We start from the raw sequence: 17,598 nt of genomic DNA, 5'->3' as shown, positions 1-17,598 counted from the left end.
GGAGCCCACAACCACGTGGTCCTGTGTGTTCTGAGGTCCCTAGCCAGTCTGCTTTTCTCCACCTTTCAGGATCTTCTTTTGCTTGTTACATCCAGGGTTTTTAGTTATATTTAGGGGCAGGAATAGGGAAAAGTATATCTGTTCCACAGGGGCAGGAATAGGGAAAAGTATATCTATTCCATCTTTCTGGAAACAATTCCTGTCATTTAAATTACTTTTTAAAAAATTATATATCTGCTTGATGATTCAAGAAGAATATCTGTAATACATAACAAATTGTTAATCAGTAGTTTTCTCTGAGGAAGTGGATTGAAGAGCTTCATTTTGTTAATTTTTAAAAAAGATTTTTTTTATTTGAGAGAGAGAGAGAGTGTGCACGCTATAGAGAGCACGAGTGGGGGAGAGGAAGAAGCAGGCTCCCTGCTCAGCCAGAAGCTCAACGCAAGGCTCCATCCCAGGGTCCTGGAATCATGACCTGAGCCTAAGGCAGATGCTCAACTGCCTGAGCCACGCAGGTGCCCCTATTTTGTTAATTGTTATATTGCCTAAATAAAACACAAATATGCTCTTATTGTCTAAGGTACAGACACTACAAATGTGTAGAGTAAAAGGGACATCCCTTCTCAGTAGTCCCTTTTGCTGTGAAAAAGTTATGTGTAAAGCTTTCTTGTTTATTACTGTGTGTTTCTATACATAAATGTAAATAGGCCTGAGGTTAATTTTATTTGTTTTAATGTAAGTGAGGTGCTATCATTCTCTATATACTTTTATACTATCATTCTCTATATACTTCTGCTTCATTGAGCATTTTCAGCTGGAAAGGATTATGTAGCTGAAAAATTGCAATCATGAGTCTCTAAGTGACTCAAGGGCTATTTGTATCTCATTCCCTTTATCTTTTCTTTGTTGTTTTTTGGTCTTATAATCTACATTAATCCCAGATGTTTTGACTTAAATTCACTGTACTATTTTAGTGAAAAAGGGAAAAACCTTGTTTGTAATAGCTTTGTAGTTATGGGGCCAGACAAGATGAGCATTTGAAGCCCGGTTAGTTTTATGATTTTTTTTCATTCATATATTCACTCATTCATACAACAAATATTTATTGAGCATTTAATATGTGTCAAAACCCTTTAGGTATGGGAACACAGCAACACAATAAACTCTGTTCTTATGGAGCTAGGGATAGACAGATGGTAAACTGCTGGTATATAATATGTCAGATGGTAAGTGCTATAAAGAAGAATAAAGCAATAAGGGGGAATAGGATAAGGGAATTTGCTATTTTAACTAGGGCGGTCAGGGAAGGCACGGCTAATAAAGATGGTATTTGAAGGAGGGTTAGGGAGGCAAACATGCTCAAGGAACAGAAAGGAGTATTGTGGCTGGAGTAGAATGAGAGAGTGGTAGTGTGGTTAGAGACGACATTAGAGAGGTAATTGTAGTCCAGTCATAAGGAGATTATAAAACTCTTACTCAAGGGGCACCTGGGTGGCTCAGTGAATTAAGCCGCTGCCTTTCGCTCAGGTCATGATCTCAGGGTCCTGGGATCGAGTCCCGCATCGGGCTCTCTGCTCAGCAGGGGGCCTGCTTCCCTCTCTCTGCTGCCTCTCTACTTGTGATCTCTTTGTCAAATAAATAAAATCTTTAAAAAAAAAAAAAAACTCTTACTCAAATTGGAAAGCTATTGGAAAGCTATTTCAGTAGGGAAGCCCCATGATCTCAGGGTTTTTTTGTTGTTGTTGTTTGGTTTTTTAATTCTAAATTTTTTTTTAAGATTTTATTTATTTGACAAACAGAGATCACAAGTAGGCAGAGAGGCAGGCAGAGAGAGAGGGGGGGAAGCAGGCTCCCTGTTGAGCAGAGAGCCCGATGCGGGGTCCGATCCCTGGACCCTGAGACCATGACCTGAGCCAAAAGCAGAGGCTTTAACCCACTGAGCCACCCAGGCGTCCCGATCTCAGGTTTTAACTTAGTGACAATGTTAGGTTGTGGGGGGTGAAGATAGAAGCAGGGAGATGAGTTAAATGATTCTTGTAGTAATCCAAGAAAGATTGGGGGCTTGTACCATGATGGTGACAGTAGATACGATGAGAAGTAGTTGGCCAGATTCTAGATAATTTTTTTTTCGCCAGTATTTTTTTATTGAAATTTGTATATGTTTTAAAATTAGAGCTAATAGGGTATGCTGATGGATTGAATCAAAGATGTGAGGAAGGGTGAAGAGTCAAGGATAACTGTAGTATTTTGGCCTGAACATTTAGAAGGATCTGATAAAGCAGGTGTTGAGAACAAAATCAAGAGTTAAGTTTTGGACAGTCTGACTTTATGGTAGATGTTGAGTAAACATTGGATATATGAGTTTGGAGTTCATGTGGAAGTCTGGTGATTAGTGATGTCTTGTGCATCTCATTGAAAATTCAAGTCACAAGAAAGAGTACATGATGATTTCACTACCAATTCTGGGTTATTATGAAAGATAGAATGGAGGAGGTGAAGGACATGGATTCTAGTCCTTATTCTGTGACTGACTGGTGGTGTGCTTAGAGCAAGTTGTTTAGCCTCCTTAGTCATTTATACCCCATTTTTCTTCTGTGTAAAATTAAGTTGTCTAATTAAGTGGTTTTTGTTACTCTTTTCATCTAGTTAACTCTGGGTCTAGATCAAGGTATACACTGAATTGCATCTCCCCAAAGTTCATGTATTGAAGCCCTCATGTGACTATATTAGAAATTTTGCTGTTATTAGTAAACTTGTTTTGGAGTTCTGTTATATATTTTTGTATACATATCTAGTTATTTGTTTTTAAAAAATTTTCTAAAGAGTATACTTATTGAGTCAGTGAGATGGTTTTCTAGATCAAGAACCTTAAAAATGTTTACTTTTCTCTAAACATGTCTAAGTCAGATCAATCACATATCAAATGAACCTGTTACAGGTTTTTTTCTGAGAGAAGAGTACTTGGTTATGACCAGTCATTCCCAGTGGTCTATTGCTAATGTTCTCATCCTAATACCTATTTTAGGAGGCACTTTAATCAAGGATTTTTAATTTCAAGTGATTGAGTTTAGAAGACTATTCCAAAACTTAATACTACCTTAAAGTAAAACTGTAGTCTGAATATTCGTATGGTCATGAGGAGCTTTAGTGCATTCTTGTGAATGTACTCTTGTCGAGTACAGAAAAAGTGAAAAAGTGCTAAGTTCCCTTCAGAAGTCCTCTTCAGTCCTTCTGACTTCTCAGTTTGTTGGTTATCCCTCCATATCTTTACCTATGTATTATGGACATATGTAGCATAAAGAAATGTGTGTGTATGTGTTAATGTGCTTTTTTTTTTTATGCACTGGAAACACAATATTCTGCATTTTGTTTTTTACACCCAACAGTCTTCAGCTCTTTCTGTATTAGCACACAAAGGTCAATCTCACTCACTCACGCTGTTGTATAGTGTTGCATGGTATGGTTGCACTTTATTTTATGTAACCATTCCCGTTGCTGAATGCTGTATTTCCAGTATTTTAATTGTTTCAGCATTGCAAATTTTTTAGGATATCAAAATCTGAAAGCAAATGGGAAGTTATGAGGTTTCTTGTTTTGCTGTTTTTTTTTTTAAGACTTTATTTATTTATTTGTCAGAGAGAGGGAAAAGGGAAAGTACAGCAGAGGGAGAAGCAGGCTCCCCACTGAGCAAGGAGTCTGATGTGGGACTTGATCCCAGAACTCTGGGATCATGACCTGAGCCCAAGGCAGATGCCTAACTGACTGAGCCACCCAGGCATCCCTGCTGTTGTGTTTATAGCATGTATTGCAAATGGTAGAAATAATGGTTTTCTGTAATAACTAGGATTCACATTTTATTTCATATTATTAGTGAGAAAGTACAGTCTCTTAAAGGAAATCTTCATGGGTAGATATTATTATTTGAAATTTTAATATAGCATTTTATATTCTAGATACTTAAATTACTCATATACAAATCCCCACTGAAGAATGAGGCAAGAAAATGTATACACTGCTTTAAAGTGGTAAAAACAGGGGCCCCTGGGTGGCTCAGTGGGTTAAAGCCTTTGCCTTTGGCTCAGGTCATGATCCCAGGGTCCTGGGGTCGAGCCCTGTATCAGGCTCTCTGCTCCGCGGAGAGCCTGTTTCCTCCTCTCTCTCTCTCCCTGCCTCTCTGCCTACTTGTGATCTCTGTCAAATAAATAAATAAAATATTTAAAAAAAATAAAAATAAAAAAAATAAAGTGGTAAAAACAATGTACTAAAGTAAACATTAAAAAAAAGGAAAATAGCATTTCTTCTCTGATTCTAAATTTAGTACCTACACAGAAAAGACGAAAAAGATTAAAAAAATACACGTTATCCTAAATTTTACCCCTAGTAGGTATTATTCACTTTCACAGTTTGGTGCTTATTCTTCCAAAGTGGTGTGTGTATGCCTATATATCTATATGAGATTTAATAATATACAGTTTTATGCATGTGCATTATTGTGTGTATATACATTTGCTTTTCTCTCAACATTTTTTCATATGTGATATGTGTGTATACATGAACACATATTTTTATAATTACGTAAATGGGATTGTTCAGGATATGTTATTCCATAGTTTTTTTCATTCAGCAGTTGGTTATAAAGATATTTTCATGTTGTTGAATAATACAGGTATACATTATCCTTTTAATGTCTGTGTACTATGTTTCTGTAGATATACCTGATTGATTTTGATCGGTCAAATAGCATCAATGGTTTTCAAATGGGCTTTGGTTCTAGGGAGTACTCTGAGCCAAAAAGCCTACATAACCTCGTGTTGGAGGGACACCAAGATGTGATTGTGAGTTAAACAGCTTTTCTTTGTAGACATGGTTTTCTCTGGTGACTCTTGAAATTAGTGCTTCCAACTGGGAAGAGAGCTTCCAGTAATAAGGGCTCAAAGAGTGAGTTCCTTCAGGGAGTGTGGGGTTTCAGGTATGAAGTGACAGGATTGGCCAAGGCTTTAAAGGGAAAAGGAGTTAGGAATGTTGGGATGGAATTGACAGAGAATATAATGCTAATGATTTGAGGCCTTTCACTTAGGTCAGCAGAGAAAAGCAGAAAGTAGGGAGAGCTTTATCTGTTGTGGAATGGAAGGGTAGGTTTTTTTTGTTTTTGTTTTAAAGTTAGGCCAGTTGTGGAGGTGGACTTCTTGTAGAGGTATAATTGCCCTCATTCATGGGTTGGGCATTTGTGAGTTAGACACTGCCTAAAATGTTACCTGTTATGTGGAACTTAAAAATAAACATGATACTGGTTTTTTGTTCTCACAACTTAGACAAAATGGAAATGCAGGTGGTTAGGAAGTTACTATTTTGTTTTCTTACTTCCTTTTTTCTTTTTTTAAGAAAAAGAAAAGCATTCTGTTCATACTGTGTGTTCTGCTTCCTTAAAGAGCACTCTCAGGCATTTTAGCTACCAGCCAGTCATTTTTTAGAAAGACTTTTGTTGTGTTTCTGTTTGAAGACTGTGTGGTCTATCCTGACTATAGTTCATTCCTTCTTTCTCTCCCTCCCTTCTCTTTTCCTTCCACTGTCTGAAAAAAAGTGCCATGGCACTATTATTGCAGTGACCCAAATTTACAAGCTATCAGGGTGTAGGAAACCACTCTGAATGCCAAAATACATGAGTCAGAAAACCTGGGTCCAGTTTTATCCTGCAAAGTGATTTAATCTTTTTAGTAAGGCTTTATCCAAAATGTCCATTCATAGACATGTAGGAAAATAGTAAGTCTTGGGGGGGCTTACTAATAACTTCTGTAGCATATCAAAACTAGAATTGAACTAATATCACCACACTGTCTGCATTTTTACTCTGCTTTGTTAGGGATGCTACTAAAATTGTTTTTTTTTCCTCATTCACACTGATACTCTTTATGATGAGCTTATATATTACATTGAAACTATGAAATATGTCTTAAAATAACATGGTATTCATTAACTTAATAAACGTATTGAATGAAAGTATTTTTGTAGATATTTTTGAAGATGAATAGTTCATAATCCCTACCCTTATAGAAATGATTGTTTAGAAGGGTGAGATAGAAGTATATCAATGATAACAAGCAAAAAGGAAGGGAAATAGTTCTGTGGGATGTAGGGATGCCTGAAAAAACTTATTAGAGCAGATGCTTTTTGAGAGAGGGCTGTTCACTACGTTGGTACAGATGGGGTGGGACCTGTGACTAGGGGGATGCCCAGACTAGTCCAGAGCATTGTTACTAGGACCACAGAGGTGTGGAACATTATGATATCGCAAATAACTTTATATAGCTAATGTGAAAGGTGTGTATGGAGGGGTGGGAGGAGTGATGCTAGAATGTTATCCACATTTTTAAATAGTTAATTAGATCAGGGAAAGATTGGCAAGTAGAAGGAAACAAGATTACAGGCAGGGAGGTCAGTTTGCGGCTGTTGAAGTAATCTAGCTGGAAGTGCCATAGGCCCAGACTCTCAAACTAAGTGATTAAAATGAAAACAAAGAAAATAAAGGTGTATAAACAGTAAGATGTGACTGGTTTTGTATGTGTGGTAAAGGAGAAGGAAGAATCAGGATGACTTCCAGATCTTCTGTTTTGTAGGATTTTAGTAGATGCCAGTGATTATTTGAGGAGAAGCTGGCTTAAGAAGGAATAATAACGGTGTTTGAACATGTTGAATATGAGTTGATAAGAGATACCCAGAAAGATGTGTTCTGTACGTATGTGGATCTGTAGCTCAGAATGAGTTTATAATTAAGGATTTAGAGTCATCAGGTTTGAGTTTTTTGCAATTGTGGGAGCGTGGGTGTGGTAATCTAGGAGTTCAAGAAGAAAAATGGTGGGGGTGAACATTTTGAGGTTGGGCCTGAAAGAAGAGCTGGTAAGAAGATTGAGAGGGAATGGTCTGAAAAGATCCATTGAATTTGTCAGATGGGCGGCGTTGGTGAGTATTGCTTAATGTGACGTTAGTGGTATGCTAGGAGCAAAAAGCATATTGCAGAATAATTCTATGTATTGTATTCATTGCTTTTATGCACTGAATTATAGATGTAAGTATAATGTATTTTATTAAAATTAATAATACTTTAAAGATACAGATAAGTTTAGAGAATTAGTTAATCAACTCTTTTGTACCCTCTATACAGTTTTTAAAAAACTTTTAAATTTTTGAATAATTATAGACTCATAGGAAATTATGTATGGCCTTCACTTAGCCTCCTCCAGGTACTTGTTCAATTTACCAGATGTCTTACTTTTTCAGTTTACCAAATGTCCTGGACTGGTTTAAATGCTAATGTTTTGGGATGGGTTATGAAATTGCAGGTAGTGTAGATTTGGATTGTGTACCCCCCCACATGGTGCAAGCCTGGGGTTTTGATTCTCATAGGAGCCTTTCTCCTTCCATTCGGGGCAAGGCAGATGGCAGGCTTCCTTGCTGGTCTTAAAGTGTATGAGTGGAGCTTTTCCTGTTCTCTTCTCACATACTGAGCACCCCTTTTGACGATCTTGGCTCAAAATAGGGGTTTTACCTCTAGCTCTTTTCTGAAATAGGCTCAAAATCAGGTCTTCTATCTTTAGACCAGTGTCCCCTGAGATTGCCTTGGTGCTGGGTGTCAGCTAGTTTCTTCCTTTCTGGAACCTGGGAATTTCCCTCCCCTTCCCCTCTTAGGAGTTCAGTTGTATTCTGGTATTTCATGTTGCTTTGGCATTTCAGTGAGTGTATTTGGGCACATGGCTATAATAGGCTAGTCTACCTTGTTGCTTGAATCAAAAGCTTAAAAAACTATTTTGTGACTTCTTATTTCTTAAATTTATTCTTTGTTCACAAAAAGTACTTGAGATCAGGTTATATTACTTACTAAAATATTTATTTTTAAAATGGATAATGCATAAAAATTTAAAAAGACCCAAATAGAAAAATGAAACACAAAAAATGAAGAAAAAAAGGGTAATATATGCTTGTGGTATGAAATTGGAAAAATAAAAAAGGGTATATGTCTCCCTTTGCCCTTTACTTCCTTGTGAAGTTTGCCTTCAGAGATAAGGCCCATTTATAAGGTTCTCATATATCCTAGAGGTAGACTCTGAACTGGTTTTCTTTTTTCTAACAGAAGTTATAACTTTACAGTAGTGCTTATAATTTAATTTTGTAACCAGAACTCAGGATTTTTCCATCTGTTTGACAAGTAGCAATTGTATTTTTTTTTGAGAGCTTTTGAGAGAGAACATTATACTAATTATATGTTATATGTGTGTTTATATATATGTGAATGGATTATCTGTGTTTTAATTTTTGTTTGCCTGAGAAATCCCTCAAAATGTGACAGAATCTGAAAAAATAGTATAAACTGTTGATTCAGATGTTTTAAGTTAGTATGTGGAATATTAAAATAGTGGAATATTAACCCTGATTTTTGAGAGGTAGTAGAAATGATATTTTAAGATAGTGAAATCTTAGTGAATGAAACACCTTGAGCATATCCTTAAAAATTATCCTCATTACTATTCAGTACATACTGTTGTTTGCATATGTGCAAATAATTGCCCAAAGAAGTGAGGGAGGCTCTGTCATAGATGAAGCCCTCTCTTTTAGGTTCCTTAGCCATAGTTTATACCATTGATTGCCTAACTGCACCTTGGTGAAATTCACTGGCATGGAAGCAAGAAATGGAAGCCTATGACCTAATATGTTTTCTTCCTTAGATCAACCTCTCCACTTCTCCTACACCTGCACAGTTAATAAGCCGTTCCCAGGCTTCCAGTTCTACCAGCGGCAGTATTACCCAACAGACTATGTTACTAGGGAGTACCTCCCCTACCCTAACGGCAAGCCAAGCTCAAATGTATCTCCGAGCTCAAATGGTAAGATATGAGCTACCAAATTTTTTCAGTGTTTAAGGACTTGAGAGAGATCGAAATGTTTCTTGATTTGATGCAATAAGAGGCATTTTTAATACTTAAGAAATGTTTAACAAAATTTTTTATATGTATGTGCTTAGCTCTTATACATTTACGTCATGAAAAATTCTACTTTTAATTGGTAGGGCTTCTTGGTGTATCAAATAGTAACATTGGGAAGCTAACAGATTCTGTAACATGGAGTGACTGTTTTTTTAATACCGAATTTTATGGATTTCAAACTTTTTTCACATCTTAACATCTCTCAAATTGAGGTGCATTTATAATTGATGGCATCTTACAGTTAAAATTAATGTTTGCAGTGATATGTAGAAATATATATGAAAAGTCATTGTATATCTTTGACAACTTAAATTTGATTAAATAGTTAGCAGTGTTAAAAAGTTGTGATTAAATATAAGTTAGAATTTATACTGTGGCATCTTCTTAAATCTGTATTGGAGTTCCTGGTAATTTACCAGATGACTTTTAGCTTTGGTTATTCCCATCTTAAATTTAACAAAATATTTGTGTTATTATGTTCACTTTAATCTTTTGTTAATCAGGAATGTTAATTTGGCTCTTCTGTATTTGAGTACCTACTGATTTCCTAGTTTACCTGTTGAGCTTCTTCTTCTTTTTTTTTTTTTTTTTAAGATTTTATTTATTTATTTGTCAGAGAGAGAGGGAGAGAGAGCGAGTACAGGCGGACAGAATGGCAGGCAGAGGCAGAGGGAGAAGCAGGCTCCCTGCCAAGCAAGGAGCCCAATGCGGGACTCGATCCCAGGACGCTGGGATCATGACCTGAGCCTAAGGCAGCTGCTTAACCAAACTGAGCCACCCAGGCGTCCCCTGTTGAGCTTCTTTAAGGCGTTGGTTAGCATTTACTTTATTTGATGTCTGCAGGTAGCTAGACAAGAGCTTTGGTCTAGTATGTATTTACTTATATTCTTTCTTTGTCCAATGAACTAAATATATATCTGGATCCCCAGTTCTCCACTAAAATTACAAAGAAAGTTTTCCATCATATTTCTAATAGGAAACAATGACATGACCCACCTTTTATTTACAGATTATTCAGTGGACATTACCATACTTCTGGGTTTTTTCCCCTAAGAGATCTTATTTAATTAATAATGTGCTTTAAAATTAGGCTGAATCATTTGAAGTGACTACTTTTGGCCTCTTTATAAAACTTACAGTTTCTTATGGTTCAAGCTAAATAGAACAAACATCTTCTGTTTATTTTTAGTGCTTTTAGTTGTTTGTTCTGGAAGTTACCTTCTTGTGAAAGTTATACTTCATTGTTTAATTCACTTAAATTTAGTATTTTAAAGAACTGAAATATAAAAGATCCTATAGTCATTAATTTTAACTTAAACAGGAATAGTTTGAGGACCTGAATAACTCCTAGTGCAATTTTAAAATAGAGTATTTACACACTGTGTGAAACGACTATCATAATATACTAAATTGGATTGGATAATCTCTGCGTGGATTGATAGTGCCTTTTTAAACTAATGGCATTCTGTTTTAACATTAAAAAATAACATTTGAAGAGACGGTGATAAATAAATAAATTGAGTATGTCTTTCTTCCTTATTTATTTGATGTGAAGCTTTTTTGCAGGCCATTTTGTTGTTGTATTTTGACATGTGGCATTTACATTTGGAATGAATATTTCTTTATGACTAGTTTTAAAATCAAGAGCAATTTGGTTTGTATTGTAGATCCCATGTAGCTGAGTGAAATCCTGTAGTCTGGGGCATAGTTACCTTTTGTGGTAAAGAAGACTGAAAAGACTCTTGTGTTTCTTTTCAGGTTTCTCACTGAAATTTGTATTCAAGAGTGGTTGTCTATTGAAAATAAATTCATTTTAGAAATCCTGCCATAGTAGTTTCTGAGCTGGGAAAAGTTTGAGTAAATAATAGCTTATTTGGGGTAAAATTTGGTATGAGGATTTCATATTACCAAAATACATTTTCTTTTTGGAGCACTGATTTATTTTTCTACTCATCAGAATCATGAGCTGTTTCAAAATGTTTATGCTTTTTTTTTTTTTTTTTGAGTTCTGTATTAGAAACTTTCCTTTGTCACGTAAAACCTTTTGCTTAGAGGACAGTCCTAAACTGCATTGTCTTTCTGTCACAAATTTCAGTCTCTCTTGCCTGCTATACATTGTGTGTGGGACACGTTCTTTTGTCTTAGGGTATTTTTTTGGTTTTTCTGTCTGTACAGCTGATTTTCACACCCGCTACCACTGTGGCTGCTGTACAGTCTGACATTCCTGTTGTCTCGTCGTCATCGTCATCTTCCTGTCAGTCTGCAGCTACTCAGGTGAGCTTGTCTGCTTCATAATGTGGTACTTGAGGTCTGGATCTTTAGGTTAAAGATAAACATACATTGTGTTTAAGTTGCTGATGATTTCAGTGCTCTTTGTCCTACATTTTGGATTGGAATTTAATGAAATACTGTGAGAACTTCAAGAAGTTTTGGTTACATAGAAATTACCATTAAGCACAGATATTTAGGTTATTTGACATTAGAGAAAGTTAATGAGTTTTTGCTATAACATGGTATGTTTAGTTTTATTATAAAGCAGGCTTATTGTTCTTACTATGTGAGTTGTATTCTTTTGTGTAGATTCTTTTGCAAGCAGTTGTGTAATAACTAAGTGAAGATAGATTTTAAGTTTAAAAATGAATTGGGGAAATTCTTAACTTAAAAAATGGAATAGAATACTATTTTATTTGAAACTATGAAAAAAACCTCAATTTTCTTCTCACACCATTCACAAAAATGAGCTAGAAGTAGAATATAGACTTAAAGGTAAAGCCTAAACTATAAAACCTCTAGAAGAAAACATAAGGATTATTTTTACAGCTGTATGGTATGCAAAGCTTTCTGACGAGATCGGGTGCATTCAGAATGGTATGGCCGTAGACTAGGCAAAGCTTTCTTAGGACACAAAAAGCACTAACCATAAAAAAATAATAATAACAAATCTGAATTTATCAAAGTTAAAATCTTCAAAAAACATTGTTTTTGAAGAGGCAAGCCACAGACTGAGGGAAAATATTCATAATACGTATGTCTGACGTAAGAGTTGTATCCAGAATATACAAAGTAATGCTTATAGCTCGGTAAGATCAGTAAAAAATGGGCCAAAGATTTAACATTTCACAAAGGAAGATATACAAAAGGCCAATAAGCGCATGAAAACATGTTCGGCATCCTGTTCATAATCCTTACAGAAATTAAAACCACAACGAATATCATTGTGCACTCACTAAAATGGTGGAAGTGAAGGAAACTTCATAATACCACATGTTGGTGGGAATTGGAGCAGCTGTAATTTCATAATATTCTTAGTGAGAGTGTAAAATGGTGTCACAACTTTGGAAAACAGTTTGTCAGTTCCTAATAAAGTTAAACATATACTTAACATGTGACCTAGCAAATCTGCTTATAGTTTTTTATTCCGAGAGGTTTGGAAATGTATATACGTATAAAGACATGTAAACGAATATTTGTAGCAGCTGTATTCAGAATAGCCCCAAACTAGAAACAACCATTGTCTTTTAACTGGTAAATGGATAAACAAACTGGAATATTACTCAAAAATAAAAAAAGGACACACTCCTGATGCATTTCAGAAACATCATAATAGCAAAAGAAGGCAGACACCAGAGAATATCTACCATGTGATTTTTTTTTTTTTTTTAAAGATTTATTTATTTACTTGAGAGAGTGCATAAGCAGGAGGGGCAGACGGAGAGTGAGAGAGAATCCAAAGCAGATTCTCCACATTGAGTGTGGAGCCTGAGCAGGGCTGGATCTTACAACCGTTTGGTTATGACCCGATCCGAAACCAACAGTCGGGCGCTCAACTAACTGCCCCCCCTGTGATTCTTTTCACTGAAATTTCGGAACAGGCACAGCTAATTTATAGTGAAAAAAATTGGTGGTACCTGGTTCAGAAGGTGGGAGAGATTGGGGACAGGCATGGGTGAACTTTTATGTGATGGAAATGTTCCATATTTTCATTAAAGCGTTTGTATAACTCTTTGAACTGTTTGTTCATTTTATTGTAAGTTACAGCTCAGTAAAGTTGACTAAAATGAATTAAATTAAATAATTTTATTTCTTAAAATTAATTTTATTTTTTTCAAGTAATTTCTGTACCTAGTATGGGGCTCAAACTCACAACCCTGAGATCAGGAATTGCATGCTTTATGGACTGAGCCAGCCAGGCACCGTGAATAAATTTTAATTAAAACAATTGAGTAGGAGTGTCTCGGTGGCTCAGTGGGTTAAGCCTCTGCCTTTGGCTCAGGTCATGATTTCAGGGTCCTGGGATCGAGCCTTGCATTGGGCTGTCTGCTCAACAGGGAGCTTGCTTACCCCCGCTCTCTGCCTGCCTCTCTACCTACTTGGGATCAATCGATCTCTCTCTCTCTCTGTCAAATAAATAAATAAAAAATCTTAAAAAAAAAACCAAACCAAACATTTGAGTAGAAGGGGTTCCTGGGTGGTGTGGTTAGTTGAGTGTCTGACTCCTGGTTTTGGCTCGGGTCATGATCTCAGTGTCATGGAATTGAGCCCCTCTTCAGGCTCTGTGCTTGGCAGGGAGTCTGCTTGAGATTTTCTCTTCTTGTCCCACTGCTGCTATCCCACACACACACTCTCTCAAATAAATCTTAAAAAAAAAAAAACCCAGTTGAGTAGGATATTACTTTGTATGATACTATTTTGGTATTTTTTCCGTAGCTAATGTTTTAGACTGCATATGGCAGAAATAGGTATAATTTACAGTCATCGTTGGCTTTTTGTTTTTAATTTAATCTTAATTTTTTTGGTAAAAGTTAAAATTAGTAGTAATATTCTTTGGTACTTTTCATAGAACCTCCTTATTATTTTATTGAATAATAAAGGCCAGTTTTCAATATCAGCATATAAAGATGGTGATCAGTTAAACTCAGATTTCTCCTAATGTGCTTTGTGTCCTTCCACAATTCCTTAACGTTTTTGTACTTTAGTTTTCCATATTTACAAAATGAGACCTTTATTATCTTTAAGGTTCTTTGACCTCTAAACCTTTATGATATCTCTTTGTGGAGTGATTTGTTGAAGTAATGATCTTCCTGTTTTCTTTTGGTTTTATAAAACCCAATAAAAATAGACCATAATTAACTTTCAGAACATGTTAAATTTTATTTTTTATTTATTCTTGACTTTGTTTCAACTAAGATTTTATTTAATTGATTTATAAAATGCATACAATAAAACAAGATAAAATAAATTGAAAACATGCATGAAAAAAGCAGAAATCAAAATAGAAAAGTGGCATAGAGTTAGGAGTGAGGGTCCTCTTCAAGTTACACACATGAAATCCTCCATGGGTTTAATTTCAGCTCCCACTTCAATTATTTATTAGTTGTATTAGCCAAGTTATCAAACATTTTTATCATATATATTTGTGTATATATATATATCTATATAGACATATGTAATTGTAGGGTAAGTTGAAGAATGAATAACAGATGTGTTTAGTGTCTAGAACATTATAGGTACTCAGTACTTTTTTTTGCAAAGGGAGGAATTGAAAGACTTGGGTTAAAATTCTGACTTCAGCAACTGCCAGCTTTGTCACTCACCAGTTGATTGATTTTGAACAAGATCGTAGTGTAGCATATTGTTATAAGTTTGGACTCTAGAACTAGACTCTCCTGGTTCAAGTACATGCTCTGCCACTTTTTCATTATATATCATTGATCTCTCCCTCAGTTTCAACAATATAAAATAAATATTTATAAAATGGTTCACAGGGTTGTAGTGAGGATTAAATATGTTAATAATTGAAAAATAAGGGGCGCTTGGGGGGGCAGTCAGTTAAGCATCTAACTGTTGGTTTCAGCACAGGTGATGCTTGATCTCAGGGTTCCTGAGATGGAGCCCTGCGTTAGACTCCATGCTCAGCAGGGAGTCTGCTTGAGATTCTCTCTCCCTCTTCTCCCACCACACTCTTGCATGCACGTTCTCTCTCACAAATAAATGAATACATCCTTAAAAAATAATTGAAAAATAGAACAGTATCTGATACGTAGATGTTAGTTGTTATTATTACCTATGCTGAGCCTCAGATTTTTTTTTTCTAAAGTAAATTCTGTACCCATTGTGGGGCTTGAATGCATGACCCTTGACATCAGGAGTCTGCATGCTCTAGTGACTGAGCCAGCCAGGTGCCCTGAGCGTCAGTTTCTTTTTTCTTTTTTGGACATTCTAAAGCTTTCATTAAAGTATAATATAAATCCAGAACATATATTAAGTGTTCAACAGTCTGTACCAGAATATGCTTACATCCCAAGCACCCAGACCAAAAGGGAGAAACTTACCAGGATCCAGAGAAGCCTCCCCGATGGCCTGTTTTGGTCCTGTCATTGCTGCCCCTCAAGAGTCATACTATCCTGACCTATGTTAGTTTTGCCTGTTTTTAAGCTACATTAAAATGAAATTATGTTGGATATAATTTAAGCCTCAGTTTCTTCACTGTGAGCTAGAATAGCTCAGACTTGTGAAAAGGAATAAATGAGACAATACTCAAATGTTTTTAGCATAGTGCCTGGCACATATCACAAGCCACTAATCACTATTTTTGTTATATATTATCTAAAGATAAATCATGACTTCACTTCTTAGCTTTCAAGTAGCTAATAGTGAAAAGAGAAAGGTAGCCATTTAAATGATTCACAGTTTCCAAGGTAAAATAAACCAGCTGTTAGAAAAACAACTAACATGCTCTCTAGAGAGTGCTCTAGAGTGTGTCCTGTGTGTTCTCATGGAGAAAACCTCTTAGAGTGTCTTTAGTGAGCATAGTGAAAGTAATTTTATAAAAGTGGGTCTGGGGTCCAGTTTGATGTGATACAGGTATGCGGCTCTGTGATAATTTGACTTAATTCAAGGATAGACTTTGAGAAACTAAAGGGATGGATTGACCTTTAGGAATTTGTCTACAAATGTTTTTTCTTTGCAGTGCTTTTGAAATGGCAGTAAATGAAGATGACAGTGGTAGGGGATGCTAATACTTTGCATATTCTAGTGGTAACTGTCCTCAAATTTGGGGCTGTTAGTTTTGAAAAACTTTGTGCTCCACTTTGTTAATTTTTAAACTTCATATGAAATTTTTAAAACAATGAATTTGTAATTGAGAGATGCAAAAGTTGACATTTTATTTTAATGTTCTTTTACAGAAGTCAGTATAACAGTTAATATTTTCTTAGTATTAAAATTCATTTGTAGCATACTGTCCAAAAGTAAGAAATTTGGAATATCTTACCCTTATTTACTATTTTAAATGCACCATCCCTTCTCCTGACCATGACCAAAAAAATAAGTAAAAAGTCTGACTTTCAGAAAGATATAGGACTAAAAGTAGCAAATCTTACTTACCAAGGCTATCAGGGAATGCTTTTAGAATTGAGGAAAAAAATAGTCCTTTGGATTTAAAAGCTAGAAACTCAGCTCTGCTGTTGGCAGTATGACATTAAGTCTTAGTTTCCTCATCTGCAAAGAAGGGATGTTACACAGTAATTCACACAGTATTTGTTAGAGCCAAATTAAATAATAGATATGAGTATTTCAGTAACCCACTATAAAAATGTAATGTGTGAAATTAGCAGAAATAGATCATGTGCAACCTAGATTTTTAAAAGTCAGAATGTTTCCATAATTTGATCATAGGAAAAGTTAAGATGAAATGAAAGTTGGACATTACAGAACTACTCTGTATCTAGAAAGGGTGGATTCTTCTCAAAAGGGAACGTCTGTCAAGGACATCTGAGTATATGGTCTTTCTATTAACAGCTGAATTAACTCTACTGTACTCTAGGAGTATGGTTGACATGTTTTAAATTTATTATAAATATATAAGCCAAGATGACCATAGTTATTATGGCTATACTCCAAAATTTATTCATATAGATAATGTATATGATACATATAATAAGCACATACATACATTTTCTTTCAGAATTCCAAAGAACAAAATTATTCTATAGAAATGGATTGCTGCAGGTTTAGGGTTCATTGTGTGAAATCCTCATATACTGTGAATGTGCTTTTTATTTGAAAGAAAGTTTTCTCATTTTTCAGATTATAATTTAGCCTTTGAATATTATTATGATTTGGTTCACTTCTAGATCATTTATGGCTTATGTTCAGTTTTATGCTGTTTTTTCCCCTTGCTTCTTAAAAGACTTTAATGTGCCTCCACTAGATACTGGTTGAGATTTTTTTTTTTTTTTTTTTTTTTTTTTTAAAGATTTTATTTATTTATTTGACAGAGAGAAATCACAAGTAGTCGGAGAGGCAGGCAGAGAGAGAGAGGGAAGCAGGCTCCCCGCCGCGCAGAGAGCCCGATGCGGGACTCGATCCCAGGACCCTGAGATCATGACCTGAGCCGAAGGCAGCGGCTTAACCCACTGAGCCACCCAGGCGCCCCTGGTTGAGATTTTTTTTTTGGTTAAATATGAACAGATTTTACTGATTGCCTAAGAAAACTGTAAATAGAACTAAACACTTAGCAAAATAAAAAAAAGGCAGTTAATATATATTTTAAAATCAGATGTAGGAGAATATCTCAGACTTGCAGAGTTTCTGTTATGTCTGTAGCACTGAACTGTGGGGA

At 35.5% G+C, this 17,598-nt stretch overlaps 1 protein-coding gene across 11 annotated transcripts in view; it reads left to right on the top strand.

Moving 5' to 3' along the window:
- PHC3 (polyhomeotic homolog 3) overlaps positions 1 to 17,598 on the top strand; it is a 79,239-nt gene that overhangs the window by 13,359 nt on the left and 48,282 nt on the right. For 8 of the 11 annotated variants that reach the window (XR_199728.3, XR_006609150.1, XM_045088618.1 and 5 more), the window contains 2 exons: positions 8,718 to 8,876; positions 11,151 to 11,249. The exons of 1 other annotated variant lie outside the window; for it this stretch is intronic. Coding sequence is in view for 8 of the 10 variants with exons in the window: in XM_045088618.1 (XP_044944553.1) it covers positions 8,718 to 8,876; positions 11,151 to 11,249 (258 nt within the window). In the remaining 2 variants the exon portion in view is untranslated. The remainder of the gene's footprint in view (positions 1 to 8,717; positions 8,877 to 11,150; positions 11,250 to 17,598) is intronic. 2 more of the 11 variants (XM_013058305.2, XM_013058306.2) reach the window with 1 other exon arrangement.

The sequence above is a fragment of the Mustela putorius genome, unplaced genomic scaffold, assembly GCF_011764305.1.
Source record: "Mustela putorius furo isolate JIRA1106 unplaced genomic scaffold, ASM1176430v1.1 tig00003834_pilon_pilon_pilon, whole genome shotgun sequence".
In the NCBI taxonomy this organism is placed as follows: Eukaryota; Metazoa; Chordata; class Mammalia; order Carnivora; family Mustelidae; genus Mustela; species Mustela putorius.
The sequence above is the reverse complement of the archived record's forward strand: the minus strand, read 5'-3'. Positions and strand labels throughout refer to the sequence as shown.